At 35.7% G+C, this 21,434-nt stretch overlaps 1 protein-coding gene across 2 annotated transcripts in view; it reads right to left on the bottom strand.

Annotated features, from left to right (window-relative positions):
• The window catches only part of DMXL1 (Dmx like 1), a 126,035-nt gene that overhangs the window by 71,722 nt on the left and 32,879 nt on the right, over positions 1–21,434 (bottom strand). For both annotated transcript variants that reach the window (XM_059416079.1, XM_059416078.1), the window contains exons 8-18: positions 19,282–19,471; positions 17,270–17,438; positions 13,190–13,399; positions 12,128–12,381; positions 11,335–12,019; positions 11,126–11,247; positions 7,931–8,020; positions 7,749–7,851; positions 5,186–5,305; positions 4,400–4,621; positions 540–2,225 (exon numbers count right to left, since the gene is read on the bottom strand). In XM_059416079.1, the coding sequence (XP_059272062.1) occupies positions 540–2,225; positions 4,400–4,621; positions 5,186–5,305; positions 7,749–7,851; positions 7,931–8,020; positions 11,126–11,247; positions 11,335–12,019; positions 12,128–12,381; positions 13,190–13,399; positions 17,270–17,438; positions 19,282–19,471 (3,851 nt within the window). The remainder of the gene's footprint in view (positions 1–539; positions 2,226–4,399; positions 4,622–5,185; positions 5,306–7,748; positions 7,852–7,930; positions 8,021–11,125; positions 11,248–11,334; positions 12,020–12,127; positions 12,382–13,189; positions 13,400–17,269; positions 17,439–19,281; positions 19,472–21,434) is intronic.

Consider the following 21,434-nt stretch of genomic DNA (forward strand, 5'->3'; position numbering starts at 1 on the left):
ATTCAATTTTTTTATATATGTATGTTAACTCAGGAGATTAAAAAGAAAAAAAAAATGCTCTCTGGATGAGGAAAAGACCAATTTTAATATACCTGTTTTTGCAATTCTAGGTAGAAGTATACATTAGTGCTAATTTAAAAAACCTTCAATATTTTATAAATCAAATTAATAGTGATTACAACATGAGAAAAAGTAAAGCAGAAAGCACCTTTAATTTTCAGGTATCTAAACTGATTAGTTAATAAGAATGCTAACTTTTACCAAACTCCAAAGGATTCAGTTGGATCTTTAATATTATTGAGCAATTAAGTAAAAATGGCTGGCATAATGAATCTTTGCATACTTTCTTAAAGTATTATCATTTCTGGGATAAACAGCATATGTTAAAGTTAAAACTATCGAGGAGGGAACAACAATGATTTAAAAAAAAAACACCTTCCTGGGTGTAATTTTTATAAACATTCCTTAGGATTATTTTCTGTGTAAATAAGTAAACATATTCAGTTTCGCCTCCAATCCTGTGCCCAATTTAGTTTTACCTTGGCTTCTGTCTCTGCTCTCCCCGATATCGGTGCTGGTAGTAGCAATTGTATCTGCTAAGGCCATTAGAGACATCTGTTCCATCCGGCTGAGTCCTGGTAAACTGGAATGAAGTAAGTGGCCAGAAAGAACCTGAGCGTGCTCAGGACCAAAGTAAGTTGGACTGTACTGTGAAAGGTCAATGACCCTGGGCTTGGTATTTTCCTCATCTGTCTCTAACACCTGATGATCAGTCATTAAAGTTGGGATCTGAAAAAGTTCATCATAACTCTCTTTTGACAACTGGTTTGAGTTATTTAAGGTACTCTGCTTACTAGACTTCTCTAAAGATGAGTAGCAGCTATCATCGTCTGCCGCAAGTAAGGCATATAAGGGAAGTGGAGGGACAGAATCTATTTCTGTGTAATCCGTATTTTCACTTTTGTTGAAAGCCTGGGGGTCTCTGGTAGTGCTCCCACTAGCACTGATAGTGAGAGACCTAAGGCGGCGCTCATGATTGGATTCAGCTTCATTCAGTGCCACAATCTCCCCAGCAATGCACTTGACAAGGTGCGACAAGATGGCTTTTGCTCTCCTAACTTTGCCAAGGTCCATGAGTTCCAAAAGCTGCAAGGGATGGTACTGAGGTAAAGTTGGGGAAAGAACATGAGCTGCTTCGAAAAGACCTGAATCTTCCGTATCCAGAGATGGATCGAAGGCAGTTTTCTTTCCACAGATTTTCTGTGCAAGACTGGTCATGGATCGAGTCAGGGTTTTCTTTGGAGGATGTAATCCAGAACTCGATGAGTTGCTCTGTTTTATTAAACTTATTAGAGATGGCGTGCTCCCATTGTATGAATCCGCTGTAACAGGTTCCTGTTTAGAAGATGGCTGCCACTGGGAATATACATGCATTTCACAATCCATTCCTACCACAAGGATGCCATCCCGGACCCATGATAAAGAAACAGGAAAAGGTGGAGAGCCTTCCACAGAAGAAACCAAGTCCATACTTCTTAAGAGGACAAATTTAGAAAGAGGCACAGCTTTAGTGCTTTCCCAGAGAGGAAAGGCTAGGGTTTCTTTACCAGCCTGTTCCTGTACCTTGCCAGCCAGAGGTCCATACATAAAAAGTTTTGATCCAATTCCTACAGTGAGGATATGAGAACCATCTTCTCTAGACATCCAATCTAAGTGAACTAAATGCTTTGTGTTTGATGTGATACTCTCTTTACTGGATAAATACACCTCTTGTTTATTATAAGCCACTAAATTGCTATCAATACTAATACCAGAATCTAACACTGTATTCAATTCATCTAAATGAATCGTCTGTTCGAGGACCCAACATGAACCTCCTGTAGACTCACATTCAAAAATACTGACATGCATCAGGAAGTCCTGAGAAGACCTACTATTAGATGGAAGCTGCTTATACGCTACTGCTAACCGATTTGTATGTGCACAGCTAACTTCTACAGGCCTACCAGGGATGGTTATACTACTATTGCTATGAAGTCCATCTTCGATAAGTAATGGCCATTCTTCCCAAATGTATACCAGATCCACTTTTCCATTCTTTGATGTATCAGATTCTCCATCTGTTACTCTGCATCTCCAGAATCTTACTTTCTCATCTGAACATGAAGTTGCCAATAAATAAGGAGCACTGCACACAGGATATATGGAAGAAGAACTCAGATGTCCTAAAATAAAAATAATCAATTAACAAAATGTCAAATTTGGTTAAATATTTCCGCTTTCATGCACCAAAGGTTTTAGTCTTTGTATAAACTACTGTTAACAAGACAGCGTACATTTAGTGTAAGAGTCAATAAGATCAGTAAAAAGCTATTAAAGCTTTTAATGACATCAAAAAGGTATACAAAAAGGGAAATATTATCAAAACCTAGAGCTGAAAGAGAACTCTGAGGTAAATTCAACTTCTCCATTTTATAGGTAAGGACCCTTAACCAAATGTGTGTAGTACCTTATGCCAAACAGGTAGAATACAACAGAATCAGAAAACCTGAATTCTAGTCCTGATTCTCAGAAGTATTATTTTCTCCCAATTTTTAATCATCCAATTCTTATAAATTGCATTTTAAAGATATCAGTACATTTTAAAACTGTGTCAATGTGCGCCTGGGTGGCTCAGTGGGTTAAGCCGCTGCCTTCGGCTCAGGTCATGATCTCAGGGTCCTGGGATCGAGTCCCGCATCGGGCTCTCTGCTCAGCAGGGAGCCTGTTTCCTCCTCTCTCTCTCTGCCTGCCTCTCTGCCTACTTGTGATCTCTCTCTGTCAAATAAATAAATAAAATCTTTAATAAATAAATAAATAGAACTGTGTCAACATTTATTGGCTCCTCTTCAGTATTTTTACCATTTTGTGCATAGCACATGCTTACCTATGTACTAAATGGGCCCTCCATAACTGAGGGGTATTTGATACTACTGATACTGACAAGATTCCTAAGTGGGACAAAACATTTGGGTCCTTATTGTAATTATATACTCTTAATTTCCCAAACCATCCCAAGTCATCAGTAGTGACTATTTTAGGCTTTGCTAGCTATAGAGTTTCTGCGGCAACTACTCACCCTGCCAGTCTAGAGGAAAAATAGGTATACCCAAAAGTCAACCATAGGTGTGGCAAGGTTCAAGCAAATATATTTATAAAACAGGTACATGGCCCATAGCCTGCCAACCCCTGTTCTAAATAATAAAATATAAACTACTAATTATAAGATATAAATGTTATGTAGGACATTTATTGTACTTTGAAAGCATTTCAACAATTTTTTTTTTAAACTCCTCAAGGAGTATAGCAGTGTTGCAGAAGGACACAATTAGCATTGTTCATTGGGATCTCTGAGCTGAAGAGACTAGCTTACCTTGCAAAGAGTCCTGATTAAAAAAAAAGTTTTAACTGGAGTTCAGCAGTGAACTCCAGTTTGGCTAAGGGAATAGCTCTTAAAATTGTGTCAATGCAAAAACATCATTCTTTTTCACATTTTAACTTTCCTTGCACTGGTGCATCTTTTAGTAAAATATACAGGGATGTAGAATTAAAAGTTATCACAACACTGTTAATACCCCAAGTCCTGCCAATTTCACCAATTAAAAAAGATTAAGTACCTGATAACATGGCACTGAAAAGCACTCGAAGTCATCAGTCCAAAAAATGACAGAGAAGTAGAAAAAAACAAAAATGCACACTCTGACTAGAAAAAACAAATAATTGAGTGACAAAAGACAGATTTTGTGTTGGTTTTCTTGATACCCTAGAACTGTGGTTTGTGATCTACTCTGTGCAATCAGAGTTATGTGGGACCCTTGTTAAAAACAGCCTGGTAGGTATACCCCAGAGTCTGTGATTCAGTAAATCCTAGGGGTAGCCCAAGAATTTTTATTTCTAACAAGGTACCACATGGGGATCTGATGCTGATGCTGCCAGTCTGGGGATCATATTTTGAGAACTACTGCCCTAGGATAAAGACGATAAATATATACCAGGACCCATGCACTTAGAATCCTTTAAAGACACAGTTCCAGGCAGTTACTACCAATATTATCAAAGTTGCCAAATAAGGCACAACCTTGTTAATATCTCTGCCCAGGAAACTCTGGGTTTTTCTTCATAAAGGCATCATGAAAATTTGTCTTGGAAATCAATACTTAATATTACAACTGGCTGACAAATGTCAGAATAATCTGAAAACATAATGAGAATTTCACTTTTCAATGTAGGATACTTAAAATAGTGTTTCCATTTCTGCTTCCATGTAGATTTACAAACAGAAGTTGTGTCCTTTTTAAATACCTTTAAATATTCATGGATTATCAAGTTTGATTAGTCTCTTTTCACAAACTTTACTAACCTGCTGATGGCTTAACACTTATTATTTCAACTCCTTCTGGCAAATTCATCTCTTGGCTATAAACCATTTCTGAAGTCAGAGTCAACTTGCTAGTACTCTGGAGATTTGCTCTGCAAGCCTGATACTTCTGTGAAAAAGGAGATACGATCTTCTCTGGAGAAGAAGAATAATGTTCTTCCGGCTGCCAAACTGCTTCAGATATTTTTGTATCTACTTTTTCATCTATAAAACACAAGAAAAGAACCAAAAACCGGGAGGGGGGGGAACCCTGTAAGTATTAAAACAGCTATATTTTATAATCCCAAAGCCTTATAAAAAATATTAATAGGTTTCTTTATGGAAAGAAAATCAGAGAATCCATTTGCTTTATTCATTAACTGAATAAAACTACAATTATTTTCACTCAATAAGAATAGGTTTAGGGGGCCTGGGTGGCTCAGTTCGTTAAGCAGCTGCTTTCAGCTCAGGTCGTGATCCTGAGGTCCTGGGACTGAGCCCTGCATGGGGCTCCCTGCTCAGAGGGAGTCTGCTTCTCACTCTCCCTCTGCCTGCCAGTCTGCCTACTTGTACTTTCTCCCTCTCAAATAAATAAATAGAATCTTTAAAAAGAAAGAAAGAAAGAAAGAAAGAAAGAAAGAAAGAAAGAAAGAAAGAAAGAAAGAAAGAAAGAAAAGGAAAAGAATATGTATTTTAAAAAATGTACTGAACTATCTACTCATACATAATTTATTCATTTACGCCTACTTAAAGCTCCAGATATTTCAAAAAAAAAAAAAAATGACTCACCCAATGAGACAGGAATGGACTGTAAATGTAAATTCCACATGTGTAGCAATGAACGATGGTCTTGGGTACACTCTATCACAATTAGGTAGAATTTCTCAGAAAATCCATTAGGTGAGCTGCCTGTTGGTATTAATATTTTTCACTATTAACATGGATAAATGAGATAACTTATTAACTATGCCAAGTTAAAGTAAATGAATTAAAAAAAAAAACTCTTATCTAAATTCTATATACAAAGCAGCACTATAGAATGCAATCAACTTTCTGATCACATGAATTTGTGTTAAATTAAGACTTTAACAATTAAAATATATGTTATACTTTTCACTTCTGAATTGTCAGGCTTAAAAACAGACACATATCATAGTAATGACTATCATGTTATTCACATAGGTTAGACCACAAGGAAATTTCTGAACAGGTGGGAACTATGTGACAGATATTTTATTATTTTTTTTAGATACTGTAAATCAACATATCATGATTAAAATTGTATTGCCAAACACATTTCTAAGTAAATAACTTCCATAATGGAATGACCTTTATCTAAGTTTATCTAGGAACCAAAATAAAGTTTATCTAAGAACCAAAATAAAGATATTCATCATTCATCCATTAAGAATTTTTCTTAGTCAAAAGGGCATAATTTAAGCAGTACACAAGCTGCTGAAAATAAAACTGCATCTAAAATATAAAATCAGTGACTCATTACCTGGAAAAAAATTAACATGGTTTAATGATGGACTTTAATCCAAGTTTTCTTAATTATAAACTAATATTCACTATGTACAAAATTATGTAAAGAAAAGTAAAAAACCATATAAATCATAGAATATATAAAAATCAGAAAAATAACCACAAATATCTTAAGTTATATTGTGTTAAGAAACTAAATGAAAACATGGAGTCTTGGTATACTCTTTAAAAAAAAAAAAAAAAGAAACTAAATAAAAAGGTAACCTTGGTAATGGGTTCTGGGTGAGTTAGACACTTAAATTCCAAGGGTTAAGAGGAAGAATAAGGGATTAAGACTAATGAAAAAAGATCAAAGATCAACCTACTTCTGATAATTTTACTAACAAGAAAGACTGTCCTAATAACAAATTTATCTGTGAAGCATTTCTTTGGTTCTTGATACTAGAACAAAGTAAGATGAACATGTTATATTTTGTGGATGTTTTCTGGAAAACTTTGATAATCAAGATAATAGTTTTTTAGTAAAAGTAAGGATTTCCAGACTATTTTAAGAAATACTAGGAAAAATATTCATTTTTAGGGAGAAAAAAATTAAAAAATGAAGAATCCTAGAAAAGAAAATGCTAGAATAGATTTAAGATCACAACAAAACTCCACCTAAAACATAAGAGAGTAACTTCTTTAAAAAATACCTCAAAGAGACGTGAGTTGTTTACAATATTAATGTTAATATTTCGATATAAAAAATGAAAAATGAAGAATATTTTGTTGATATAAATAGCCCTTTATCTTGTACCTGACATCTTTATTTTCCATTTGCAGTATCTTTCCATTATTATATTCAGAGCTTACCAAAGCACTGTGTTTTGCACAGTTCACGAATTCTCAGGGAAAATGACTAAGTGAAAACAGTGGTAAGAAATTAGACATTAGACATAACAGTGCAAACTCAAAGGAAAAGAAAAATAGAAAAACGTGGAATTAAGAAACAATGTACAAGATATCTAAGAAAAATAACCTGGAACAAATACCTAATGAAATTAGTATTATGTGGGGCTTAATAACAGACTTTTAAAAGCAACAGGCAAAAACTGTATGGTTCATTTATAAGGAAAGTAATTTCTCAGTTTGCTTTGGCTCTATAATTAAAACTAATGACCACGAGGTTTAAGCTTTATTTTGCTCTGTTTTCCTCTATACAAAATAACAGTTAATTTTTAGGGGAGGAGGTTAATTTTTTTAAATGCTTAACTATAAAAGTATTAATTAAAACACTTTGTCTTTAAATTACAACTTGAAGCTTTAAGCTACTGCTTTAAATTGTAGATTTCTAAAAGGTCAGGTATCCAGATTAACCAAACTGCTAGTGCAGGACTGTACCTATGCAAAGCGTACTCATATGCTATTAATAAAAAATCTCTATTTTGCTTTTTAAAAAATATAACTGACAAACTCCTTTAATTTTTTCATGTTTTTTTTCCTGGTTTAAGAATACAAAACAACTGGATGACTGGGTGGCTTAGTCAGTTGGGTGTCTGCCTTCGGCTCAGGTCATGGACTCAGGGTCCTGGGATAGAGTTCTGTATTGGGCTCCCTCCTTCTCCCTCTCCCTCAACCACTCTCCCTGTTCATGCTCTCTCTCTCCTGCTCTCCCTCTCTCTCAAGTAAATAAATAAAAATCTTAAAAAAAAAAAAAAAAGAATTAAAGACTACTGGGTATTTATATGGTAAATAACATCACAAACCTAATAGGAAAATTTCAAGTTCACATAGGTGATATGAAACATTATAACAACTTATCTTTATTTACTGTTTAATATACCCCACATAATATTTCTCATTACATTAAAAAAAAACTATTCTTTACCTGCATCAGATAATATTCTGTCTTTTCCCAGACCTTTCTTCTCAAGGTTATTCAAAATGAAATCTTCTTGAAAAACATGAAGCAGCTGGGTTTTTCTGCCTTGCTGAATGTAAATAAAGACCAACATAAGTTGACATATATGTTATTTCCCAAGGCTGAGTGGCCAGAAAAATAGTACTTACAAGTCTGGTAATGGGATCTAATGCGATAATGCATCCTGGCCTGGCTGTTGACTGTTGACTTACAATGTTAAACACTTCTCCAACATATTTCTGTTTTAAAAAAAACATTTTATTAAACAATTAAATTCAAAAATAATTAATAAATAAATTAAATTTCAGTCACAGTAGGTAAATAATAAGTAAGTTCAAGTTGGGCTAAATAAATTCACAAGTTGCTTTCATTATAAACACTCTAGGATTTTACCTTACCATTCATTACAGAGGAATGAGTAAGAGTTATGGGTCAGTCAACGCAAAGAAGAACAAAAGTAATGCATGATAAGGGGGAAGTACATTTTACATCTATAAATGTAAAAGACTGACTTCATTGTCACAGAAATGTTCTAAGCATCAAAGTTTTCTAGGCATTAATTTTGAGGTTAGAAAGATGGAACTAAAGAAACATGTTGCTATAATGTATGCGGGTTTCTCAAGCTATGCATATCCTGACTGCTCTAGTCAAGGTCACACTGTTAAATTGGATTTTTTTTCTTTTTTATTAATTTTTTATTTTTTTATAAACATATATTTTTTATCCCCAGGGGTACAGGTCTGTGAATCACCAGGTTTACACACTTCACAGCACTCAACAAAGCACATACCCTCCCCAATGTCCATAATCCCACCCCCTTCTCCCAAACCCCCTCCCCCCAGCAACCCTCAGTTTGTTTTGTGAGATTAAGAGTCACTTATGGTTTGTCTCCCTCCCAATCCCATCTTGTTTCATTTATTCTTCTCCTACCCACTTAAGCCCCCATGTTGCATCACCACTTCCTCATATCAGGGAGATCATATGATAGTTGTCTTTCTCTGCTTGACTAATTTCGCTAAGCATGATACGCTCTAGTTCCATCCATGTTGTCGCAAATGGCAAGATTTCATTTCTTTTGATGGCTGCATAGTATTCCATTGTGTATATATACCACATCTTCTTGATCCATTCATCTGTTGATGGACATCTAGGTTCTTTCCATAGTTTGGCTATTGTGGACATTGCTGCTATAAACATTCGGGTGCACGTGCCCCTTTGGATCACTACGTTTGTATCTTCATCACACTTATCTATGAGTAGCATTTGATTCTAGTGATCACTCCTTTCTTGAAATAACTGTCCTCACTTGGCTTCCACTATATGCCACATTCACCATACTTTCAACAATGGGATGCCCCAGAGTTCAATCCTATCACTTCTACTGTCCTTCCTTGATCTCAATCAGCTTCACACCTTTAAATTCATATACTGACAACTAGTTATTTTACACCTTCAGCTCAGACCTCCTTCTAAAACTACATCTAGTATACTACATCTCTCGGATGTCAGTTATCTCAAAATTAACATGTTCAAGACCAGACTCTCAAATCTACCTGCTCCTCAGAATCAGCATCTTAGACACTCTTCTCAACTCAACTCAGAAGTCATTCTATTCTTCCTTGTGCTCATCAACATGAGCCATCATTCTCTTTTTCTCATACAAGCTCCATATTCAGTCTAATCCTGCCTATTCAATGTTCAAATCACATTGAGATTTAACCAATTTGATCATCTTTACCACTACCACTTGCTACCATTCTATGCCCCTTTGATTCTCTCCCAGACTACTGTAAAGACTCCTGCATTGGCCTTTCTGATGCCACTTCTGCTCCCCATGTCTGATTTATACAGCAGCAAGAGAGATCCTTTTCTTTTTTTTTTTTTTAATTTTTTAGAAGATTTTATTTATTTATTTGACAGAGAGCACAAGTAGGCAGAGAGAGAGAGAGAGAGAGGAAGAAGCAGGCTCCCCGCTGAGCAGAGAGCCAGATGCAGGACTCCATCCCAGGATCCTGAGATCCTGAGCTGAAGGCAGAGGCTTAACCACTGAGCCACCCAGGCACCCCAGAGAGATCCTTTCAAAATCCAAGTGAGATCATATCAATCGGTCATTGTCAATGGTTTCTATGTAATTCACAGTAAAAGCCAAAGTTACCACAAAGGCCCAGAAGGGCTTGTAAGATCTGGCTAGACTAATTTTTTAACTTTATCCCTGACTACTCCCCACCTCACCTACTCTGCCCTAGCCACAATGTCCTCCTTGTTACTCCTTTACATAGCAAACATGCCTTGACCTCAGGATTTTTACCCTGGCTGTTTCTCTTCCTAAAATATTCTTCCTCTAAATACCCACATCCATATCTCCTACAGGTCCTTACTCAAATGGTACCCTTTGTACCTTACTTGGTATTCCCTTGTGCAACATGGTTTCTCTCTATAACATTTATTAATATATTTTTGCCTTTTTTCCTATACCCCTTTCACTAGAATGTAATCTCAGATTTTTGTCTGTTTTCTTCACATCTAAATTCCCAGCACTTAAATAATACCTGAAAAAACAGAAGGCTCTCAATAAATATATGTGTTTCTAGTAAAACACTGTCATATGTGTTTTGAAAAATCTTGCATTCTGAAAAACCACACATTAAAAATAACTGAGGAAAAAGATAGGACAGGAGCAAGACCACTAACAGCTGTGCAGCTGGATAACAAGCACATTAACAAAAACACTAACTGGTAGCTGAGGAGATGGCTTGAATCCCCTAATCAAGAAGCTCAGTATGGCTCAAGGTTACCTCAAGGGATATTTAAATGTAGATACTAGCTTGGTGGAGGCAAGACAGTGCAGACAGTGGTTGCTATTAGCTGTGCAGAGGAAGAAGTACCACCTGTCACAAGATAAAGGCTCTGCAATGATGGAAGGACTCCTAATTGTACTGCAAACAAGCTGAGAGCTTTTTCTTTCTGGGTTATGATTAAAATTCTACTGCTGTTACTCCCTCTCCCACTGCCTTGAAAAAAACTGCAGACAAACCTACATAACTTTCACATTTATTCTGCCAGTGGTCCTCATTTATCTCTGAGCAAAGAAGCATTAGAGAGACACATATTGTGTGACACTAGACTCTTATTTTTGGAATGAATGAAAGAAATGGTTTCTTTTTAAAGAAGCTGAGAATCGCTATAATGGTACATTGCAAATATGAAAAAAATAAAGTAACCAGAAAATATACATCTATTTATCACAAACTATATGTCACAATTCTAGAACATGCCTAAAAAGTATAAATTAAGTATCTAGAAACCTCATACTATACACTTACTTTTAAAAGCCATTTACTTACAGAAATTTCAGGATTGGAAAGCTCATACAGAAGTTTCTTGGCATCAATAACAGCTTCATATAATCTCAGATATTGTCCATCACTTGCTACAAAGCACGCACTAGGAGAATTGCAGTATGCACCTAGAAAGTATTCACAAACATTTAAAATTTAACCCTGAAACGATGTCAGAAAATCTAAATTTCTTAAAATAAAACCAGAAAGCTTACCTAGACAGTAACTGGGTATAAGAGTGGGGAGCCATGCCACATTGGAAAATGCAGAAACATGTAGAGAATTAATCCGGGCAAGCTCAGAAACACCTCCAGAAAAAGACAATGGCCCGACCGGATCAACCCTCCAAAGAATAAGCTCACTATAAACTGCATTGGGATCCTGAAATGTCACGTCAACGCTGCTTTTATTCTGTTGTGCCAAAGAACATTCTTCAGTATTTACAGGATCACAAGGTTGCTTTTGGTTATCAACATCAGGCGTCCTTAGTGCGTTGTGGTGTGACGTTGTCAGCAATAATGGTAATACTGAGTGGCAAGCTAAATCATTAAGATGAAAGCGATGACCACAATATCTAGATTTGTGAGAAATACTGAGAACTGTAGAAAAGGCAGATTCTTCAGCAAAACTGACCAGCCACTGATTCAGAGAGCCATCAGCATGCTTCGATATCATCATAACATTAGGAGTGAAAATACTTAATTTTAAACTATTAGTTGATTTACTGTGGCCAGAAGAGATAAGCATTGATGTAGACCGCGTGAGGCTAGAAGGTTTTTGTTTCCCTTGCTGAATAGCCAAGTCAACATTCTTGGTGCAGGCATACATCACTATGCTTTTACAGAGAGAGTTCGCATCACCTGTGGGAAAAGCTACAGGAATTCTGGAAACAAAGGACACCTAGAATTAAAAAAGTAAATATCAGAACATATGATATAGCATGAAGAAGTATCACAAAACAGTACCCACATTTAATAAGCAGCAGCTCTCCTGAGATCATAATAGTACCTGGACTTGACGAAACATACCAGGCTGGTATTCGTCCAGCCAATCCACATGCCAAACTAGCAAAGAGCCATCCATGGGATGAATACTGAATAGCATGTCTGCATTTTTACTCCATTCAGACAGAAGTACTTCAATCTGATGATCGATGGCAGCTGATGGTAAGGGTACAAAACCTGAATTTGGTACCATTTTATCACTGCTCAATTCCTTCTTTTCATGATTTATTTTCAGATCATCCACACCATCATCCATTTCTATAAGCAAAAGAATTCATGAACCAAGTAAATACAAGCTGTTAAGAAAGATCCTTGTAAATGCATTCAAGATGAAAAACATAGTAACTTTTAAATAAACAAGAAATTGGCTCCCCTTTAAAAATAACTCTGCTTCAGGGATATAAGGCCACTGGAGTTAACTCAGCAGTCAGAAGGCCTATAGGATTAAGTCAGTGGATTAACGATAGAGGACTAATACTGGACTAGAGAATAATAGTTAAACTTGCTGTACCATAATTTACTCAGATGACCTTAGATTTCCTCAATGAAGAAGGCAGAATGGGGTCTATAATTCTGGGGTGAATTATTCAATATATTATTCAAGTGTAATTTGTACTCTCTTCATAATTGGATTTTTTAAAACCTGAGTTGGCTACATTAGAGATGCTCTGGGTATATGCACTTATAACTGATATGACACTCAAACTATTTTAAAGGAATACATTTACAGTGTCCAATTTCCAGGTTTCTGTCAATACATAATTAATTTTTAATAAGCTCCTAGGTAATGTCAATGTTACTAGGCCACAGATAGTCCTTTAAGTAGCAAGGCCTAGGGGCTAACAGAAGCATAAGCATGGAGAACCCCAAGCCTATATCATCCTATAAAAGAAAGCCACCAGGAACAGGAATACCAACATTGGACTATTTGCTGAGCTACTCCAAAGTTGTATTAACTCACTGCAATTTTGAATGTCTGAAGCTAGTAGCTTATATTACCCCATTATAAAAATCTTAGCTATTGTCAACAAAACGACAATTTTTTTTATCTTTCTTAAAGCTTTACCTTCATCAGATTTTACATCTGCCTGATTAGAGTCTTCTACACTGGCTTCAGAAGACGGTTGCTCAAAACTTTTTCTAAGTTGCTGTAAGAAGACTTCCATGGACAAAGTAAAATGCAACTCCTTATTGTTCAGCCAATGTACCACAAAAGGCCCACTCTTCTCATTTTCACTTAGACTTAGAGATGTGATAGAAGGAAGAAGTGGAATGTCTGTAAAGAACAACAACAAAACACATACACACAATTTATATGTTTATCATTCCAGCATACAAAACATTCACATCTTCTATTTCTACTATGTTACACTTATCTTTAAACCTCTGTACTAGATTTTAAATAAGACTCCCAAAATAATGTTTGCCATGATTATTATTATTATTAATGATAAAAGCTTTAAAAATGGTAGATTTAACATAACTATTATAAAGGAAAACAATTACATATTTCAGGTCACAGATAATATTTATATATACATACAGGTATTTTCTTTAGTTCAAAAAATATTCTCATTAAGAGATAAATCTATAGGGATGCCTGGGTGGCTCAGTCGGTTAAGCCTCTGCCTTTGGCTCAGGTCATGATCCCAGGGTCCTAGCATTGAGTCCTGTATTGGGCTCCTTGCTCAGTGGGTTGCCAGCTCCTCCCTCTGCCCACTGCTTCCCCAGCTTGTGTTCTCTCTCTCTGACAAATAAATAAATAAAATCTTCCAAAAAAAAAAAAAAAAGAAGAAATCTATAATCTGTAGACATGTTAAGAGGAAAGTTTCCTTAAAAATTTCTCTAAGAAAAATGCCATCGATATGTCAAAGGAATAAGTGGCTTATTTATCTCAATTTAAAAAAAAAAAAGATTTTATTTACTTATTTGACAGAGAGATCATAAGTAGGCAGGCAGAAAGAGAGAAAGAAGCAGGCTCCTTGTTGAGCAGAGAGCCCAATGCAGGGTTCAATCCCAGGACTCTGAGATCACGACCTGAGGCAAAGGCAAAGGCTTAACAAAGTGGGCCACTCAGGTGCCCCTCATTTATCTCAATTTTAACAACTTTTTAACTTAAGTTTTTAAATGATCTACCTAACTTTAAGCTAGATAATGCCAATTTATTAGCATCAAGATTCACATTGGAAAGCAGAAACTGAGATCCCCATCTTACATTCAAGGAAGGCATTCAAGACAAAACCAGGTTAAAAAAAAAAAATTCTTTCTTGGTATTATTTTTCACTTAATTGCTGAATTAAGTATACTGAAGTACAAATTCAGAGTAAATTGTGACAAATGATAATCCCTGATTAATAGAGAGGTGAAGAAAAGTTTATCTATCATATTAAATCAAATAGAAACTAGATCATGCTGGAATCTGCAGAACAGTAAAGGCTAAAATCGATTCAGAGAAGGAAACTATTTTCCACAAATTTACTGATGTTTTTAAAGGAGAAGAAAAATAATTTGACTTAATTACCTGTTCAAACAGTGTATCAATTGTTAGATACCAGTGAAAAACAGTATTATAGGAGATGAATTATAAAGGAAAGGATAAAAGAACCTTTCTCCTACCCCTTCTGTTGAAGGCAAGTTCTAAGAGTTGATAGATATATCCAATCCAACCCAAGAGCTCTGTTTATAAATGCACATTCATTACTACATTATTTGATTTTTATTTATCTATCCCTTTTTTAATGACATGCTTCACAAGAGCAAGGATCACACTGGTTTCCAACACTATACCTTCAGTTCCTACCACTATCTCTAGTTGCTATTTGGCACAGACCAAACACTCAGGAAAAGTCTTGAGGGACTGTATTGCCAATCCTATTATGCCTAGGTGGATATACATTAGTGCCAGGGAAACAAAGAGTGTCCTCAAGAGCCCTATTCAGTATGATTTTCTGATTTTCAAGTTACAATCAACACAAAAAAATCAGCAATGCCTCTATGAGACCAAACGCCTAGGTGTTAAATACACAAGGAGAGGCCAGGTTAATGCAGGCTTTCAACAGCAGCACTCTCTGTAAAAGGGACCTTATATTTCTCCTATCTCCTGACCTCAAAGAACTTTATTGAAGCCATTTTTTTATGACAGATCTTCAGGGAAAGGGTATAAGAATTACAATTAGAAGAAGATGTTCTTACAAGCTCCCCTCCTCTATTTCTATTGATGGGCAAATAAGTGAAGCTCTATCTGAAAGTTTGGCCTTGAACAAGAAACAAAGCATCCAGAAAGGTCATTCCAAAGGTCTAACTTAGGGAAAGGAGATCTCCATAGTGTCTAATCTAGCTGCTTATTGTATTATTCTGCTTTGATTCATTCTACATATATGGATTTACCCTAAAGTCTTAATACCTAAAGAAAGGTTTTAGAGTTTTCCTTATTGGAAAGTTGTCAAGGAGATGCTACATTGGAACTCAGGGCTTATTTTTCTGTAACCCCTCAGCCTTTTCCATTAAAGGTAAGAATCCAAGCTTTCTCTATTCTCAAAATGTTGTCCTTTATTCAGAAAAGACTTTCACAACAACTCCAGTAGACTCAGAGCTGCCTTTGGGTATTATAAGCACTGCCAATGTATGTTTTTTGACAAAGGTAAGGGTATTTCCCAAGCCTATATAAAGTTTTACTAAAAATAATTCAATATCGTCCTTTTATTTTCTTGGCTCATGGATTCTTTTAGAGTTGGGACTCTTGTTAACCAAATAAAAGCTAAGAAAATCGGCAAATACTCTATTCTTAGTGCAAGTATCTCTCCCCTTAACTTACCAGAACATTTCTCTCTTTGATTCAGGTAACTAACGAACCACATTTATTGCTATATTTCCTTAAGGAATGTAGTAGTACTGCAAATCCAGGGGGACAAACCATAAGAGACTCTTAACCACAGGAAAACAAACTGAGGGTTGCTGGAAGGGAGAAGAGTTGGGGGATGGGATAACTGGGTGATGGATATTAAGGAGGACACTTGATGTAATGAGAACTGAGTATTATATGAGACTGATTAATTGCTGAACTCTACCTCTGAAACTAATAATACACTCTAGTTAATCAACTGAATTTAAATAATAAAAAAATTAAAAAATAAAGAGATGGAATATTTAAATAAAAGAAAATAGATTAAGCTACTCCATGCATAAGAATATCTCCAAAATATGCAAAAATTAAATAGTGGTTATCTACAGAGGAGAAGGACTAGGGTGGGGCAGAGGTAAAAGAGGCTTTCACTTTCCACTTTCTGTACAGATGGTATTTATTATGTGCAAATACTGTTTTTAATCTCTTCCCAGTAACATGCTAAGGTTCCTCTTCAAATGCTCCAACTTCGACCAGTTGCTTTTTAAACTCACAGAAAACATTTACTGAAAGATGAGCACTTTAAATCTTCAAATTCATAGATAGATCCAGATATTCTAGATTTTTAAAAATCTAATAGTACATACTTGACTACTGAGGTAAGTTTCTTAACTCTTTCAGTTATAACTTCTACATATTTCTGTCCTACTTCTGGAAGATCACCTAAGACTAAGCATTAGACATGTTTTATTGTTTTGTTTTATTTTTTTAAGATTTTATTTATTTATTTGCCAGAGAGAGAGAGAGCCCAATCCGGGGGAGAGGCAGAGAGAGCCCAATCCGGGGGAGAGGCAGACAGAGGGAGAAGCAGGCTCCTCACTGAGCAGGGAGCCCGACTGGGACTCCATCCTAGAACCCTGGGATCATGACCTGAGCCAAAGGCAGATGCTTAACTGAGTGAGTCACCCAGGCATCCCTACACGATGATTTTATTTTAACAACTATACAGTAGTTACAAAATACTATTCTACGGTGTTAACCTGTTAAGTTTTAGCTCAAATCGCAACTTCTGAATAAACTAATGAAGGATCTCAATGATTTATTAAGATCTTAATCACAAACCAAATCATAGCTTTAAAAAGCAAACAAGTAAGCAAAACCCCATTTTACGTAATTAGTGAGCTGGCTATAATGAAAAGTTAGATAAGCAACTTTTCTTACTTATTCAAAACTAGAAGTAAAATGTCTTTGTTATAAAATTAATTACTCAAGTTCAAGAACAGTTGTTGAACAGCGTTCTATTACCCGTGGCTGGGTTGATGCTGGCAGCAATATGAAAGTGGCAAAGTGCGTTGGCATGCAGCGGAGCATTTCTGTGGACATGATGAGGGTCCTGCTGGTGTGGCAGGTATCCAGTATGCGCTACGACGGGAAGTGATCTCCTCCGACCTCTGTGAAAATGTCTCAGATTTACCTATACCAGTAAAAACAAAGTAAAACCAGTGGCCACAATGTCATAAGCATATACATATGTATGGGTTACAAAATGATTATTAGACATTATTCTCTACTTCATTTCTCCATTTTAACTAATTTTTAATTCCAGTATAATTAACAGCATTACATTAGTTTGAGGTATACAGTATAGTGATTCCACAATTCTACACATTACACAGTACTCATCATGGGTAAGTGTACTCTTACTGACTTATTTCAAATATCCTTTATTTTAGAAGAGATTATGTGTACAAACATCTTTCAGTACTTTTGTGCAGCAAATTTGAAATCTGAAAAATAAGCTTAGAACTCAACTGCCTAACTTTTTTAAACCATCACAAATATTTTGCAATTTTTATTTGGTTTATTTTTCTGGTAAGTAATTTTCTAAAACAGAAGTTCACAGCAGTGTATCTGTGGATAATGATGTCTCTATGAATACTATTCCCTTTGTGTCCAATTTATTCCCTATGACCATAAAGCACTGAACAATATGCCCTCATACATTACGATGATATTTCAAGTGGCATGGCTGACTTGCTAAGCTTTTTCAAAGATCACTTCATTTGACTCGTAAGGCAGAGTGCTGATATTTATTTATTCTCATTTTTCATCTGATAAAACAGTTTCTACAGAATGCAAGGTCACCTAAGCATAGAATGAGAGTCTTCATTCCTAGGTAAGACCTCTTTCAGCTGTTATTACACATAACCATTCTATCAGTTGTTAAGTCTCTAGGCAATATATATTTACTTATATTCTGAGCCCTGAGAATACTCTCCAAATTTGACAAATAGTTTTTCCATAATTATACAAAGCATTCAAAGACAAATCACCTTCTGATTTCCATATCAAGAAAATAAGAATCTGTATTACTAGTGTATGTTCAACTAATTTATATATGAAAAATTTACTTTTACTTTCTATACTAATCAGTAAAATAAATACTTCAAGGGCACCTGGGTGGCTAAGTCAAACGAGTGTCACACTTGATTTCAGCTCAGGTCATTATCTCAGGGTCATGAGATCACGCCCCTGGTCGGGCTCCACAGTGGGCGTGGAGCCTGCTTAGGATTCTTGCTCTTGCTCTCCCTCTGCCCCCTGCCCCATCATACTTTCTTGTTCTCTAAAAACAAAACAAAAACCCACCAAAAAAAAAACAACTTAAAGTTCTGGGAGGTTCTAAAGATGAGAAATATAGGGGTGCCTGGGTGGCTCAGTAGGTTAGGCATCTGCCTTCAGCTCATGTCATGATCCCAGGTACCTGGAATCGAGTCCCACGTCAGGCTCTTTGTTTGGTAGAGAGCCTGCTTCTCCCTCTGCCTTTCCCCTTGCTTGTGCTCTCTTTTTCTCTCTCTCTCTCAAATAAATAAAAATCTTATATAAAAAAAAGGTAACATATACAGAACAGAATCTGATAAACCATTCCAATCATTCCTATAATTATGTCAGGACAAAACACCCCAATCTCTAAACAAAGTAAAAATATAAACTATTTTTACAGCCAAATCTTTGCATTCTCAGATTTTCATTTGTTATTTTAGCTAAGTGTAATCTTCCTTTTGTTATCATCAGTTAACCTAAGATAAACTTCATAATTATAAGTAGTTTAATGCTCTTAAATACTTAGGCATATTTCTTAAACCAAATAAAATAGAAAGTTTTCTGAGAACTGTTTTCCTAACGTACATATTTTTTCATAACTAACCATATACTTTGAATATTAATTAGGATGGATGTTACAAAAAAGGCAAATTACAAAAGGTTTTAACACTTGTTATTAACACTTGTAGGAAATAACACCTAACAAAAGCACTTACATCTAAAGTATTTTGAGCTCGTTCCTTACTGGAAACATTTCTTTTGAAGTTATTTGTTAAATTAATTGGTTCGGTCCAATGGTTGCAGTCACCTCCATAGAGCAAACAATCATTTGGTAAAAATGTCTCTACCCAAAGACGACATACATTATCTTTGCAGCAAGTCAACAATACATTACATACAGAAGCCCTGAGGAATAAGAAAATTTTAGAGGCAAAAATATAAATCTCAGACAGTATAACATTCTGTAGTGTTTCTGTAATTCATTAAATGCACACAACAAAGGTACTGATGAAAAAAATGTCAATACACATTTATGCAATGTATTTAGTAAAAACCATTAAAATTGAGTGGGTATTTTATTTCATCACAGCAAATGCCTGCTAACCTATTTCTTTTCTGCCTAGAATTTGGTAGTTCTTGTTTTAGGAACCTAAGATTCTCCATACAGCCAAAGAACAAAGACTGAAACAATGCCATAATCTTTCAGTCAATAAACAAGAAAAAAACCTACAACTTCTTTTAGAATGTTCTGATTTATTCAGTGGATGGTTACCATTCAGATTCCTTCATAATGCTTCATTTTTGCTTTCTATAAAGCTACACATGCACTAGTCAGTGACAAACTACACTATTTAGTATACTTATTCTCTCCTTGCTTAACATTTGCAAAAAGCAGTGACTACATGAATAGAAAAATCATGATGAAATAATTACCAGCCACCTCCTTCCCTATTATTGACTTCTAATGAAGTTTAATGAAATCTTTCCACTTTCACTGTCTTTCCAGTCACAAAATAAGAGCAAGATCAATTACATACATATTAATAAACATGATAAGCATCAAGAGCTCAAACGTTGAACCCCCATCAACAAAGAGTACCTTTTATTGGGTAACTCATTAAAAAAAAAAAAAAAGAAAGAAAGAAAGAAAAAGAAGTCACAATATCCTGTAGCAGACACATATTCAAACATATCAGATTTTTAAAAGATCAGTAAAAGGCTTTTATCAAGTAACTCAGTAAGTTAAAAATAAAAAGGAAATCAAAATATTCTGTAGTAGTCGCTTTGTTAAACAGAGCTGCTTGATTTAAAAAAAGGTCTCTAACAAAGGGAAGAAAGGAAAAACCAGCATGTTTTGCATGGGTTGCTCTCCCCTTCAGCTTCCCTCCTCTGCTCTCTCACCTCTCCCACCCCCCCCCCCCCCCACTCTCCAGACTTTTTTCCCTTTCCATTCACTTTCTGAGCCTCTCTCCCTCTGTGCTCTACCCGCAGTGCTTTGCTTCTCAGGCTTAAAGGCCATTCTCCATTTCGACCTCTCCCCACATGCTAGGGCCCTACTCCTTCCCTTTCTCAATCCTGTTTCTCCCTCTCTTTCCCTCCCTCATGTCTAAACCCACACAGTATACAATGCCAAGAGCAAACCATAATCGAAACTATGGACTTTCAGGTGATAATGTGTTGATGCAGGTTCATCAATTATAACAAATATATCACTCTGGGGGAGGCTATCTATGCATGTGTGAGCGCAAGGGATATGTGGGAAGTCTCTCTACCTTGTCCTCAACTATTGCTATGAACCTTAAACTATTCTTTTAAAATCAGTCTTAATACACATTTTTAAAAATTTGAATATACTCTGCTGGCTCAAAAGAACAAAACTAAAGTCAACAAATGACCCAGGTATCCTACCAAAGATCAGTGTTTAAGGAAAAACTGTACTGCTCCATGATGTGGCCAAATTGAAAATGGTCATGAAACAAAAAGCAATTTCTACCTACAGTTAAGAAACAGGTCTCTGTGCTTACTAAGTGCAGGCAAAAATCCAATGGGATATCAGGTCTTGCAAGGGTCACAGGAAAGAAAGGAAGTACTGACAGGTGTGCTAGAGTATGCAAGTATAGGTTAAAATAATACCTAGTTCAGGGCAGAGTAATCTATTACCACACTCTCTTCTCCACAAAAATGCTGAATACAGTTAGAGCAATGTTTGAGACCTTACAGTATATCCTCTCAATAAAGCAGTTAAAAACAAAAAGGAAACCAGAAGACATACACAGAGAAGGTACCAGATGAGGGAGTGAAATATGAAAAATTCCACGCAAATGACAATATGGGGAATGACTAAGAGACAAAAGAATAGGACACTTAA

The sequence above is a fragment of the Mustela nigripes genome, chromosome 12 (assembly GCF_022355385.1).
Source record: "Mustela nigripes isolate SB6536 chromosome 12, MUSNIG.SB6536, whole genome shotgun sequence".
Taxonomy (NCBI): domain Eukaryota; kingdom Metazoa; phylum Chordata; class Mammalia; order Carnivora; family Mustelidae; genus Mustela; species Mustela nigripes.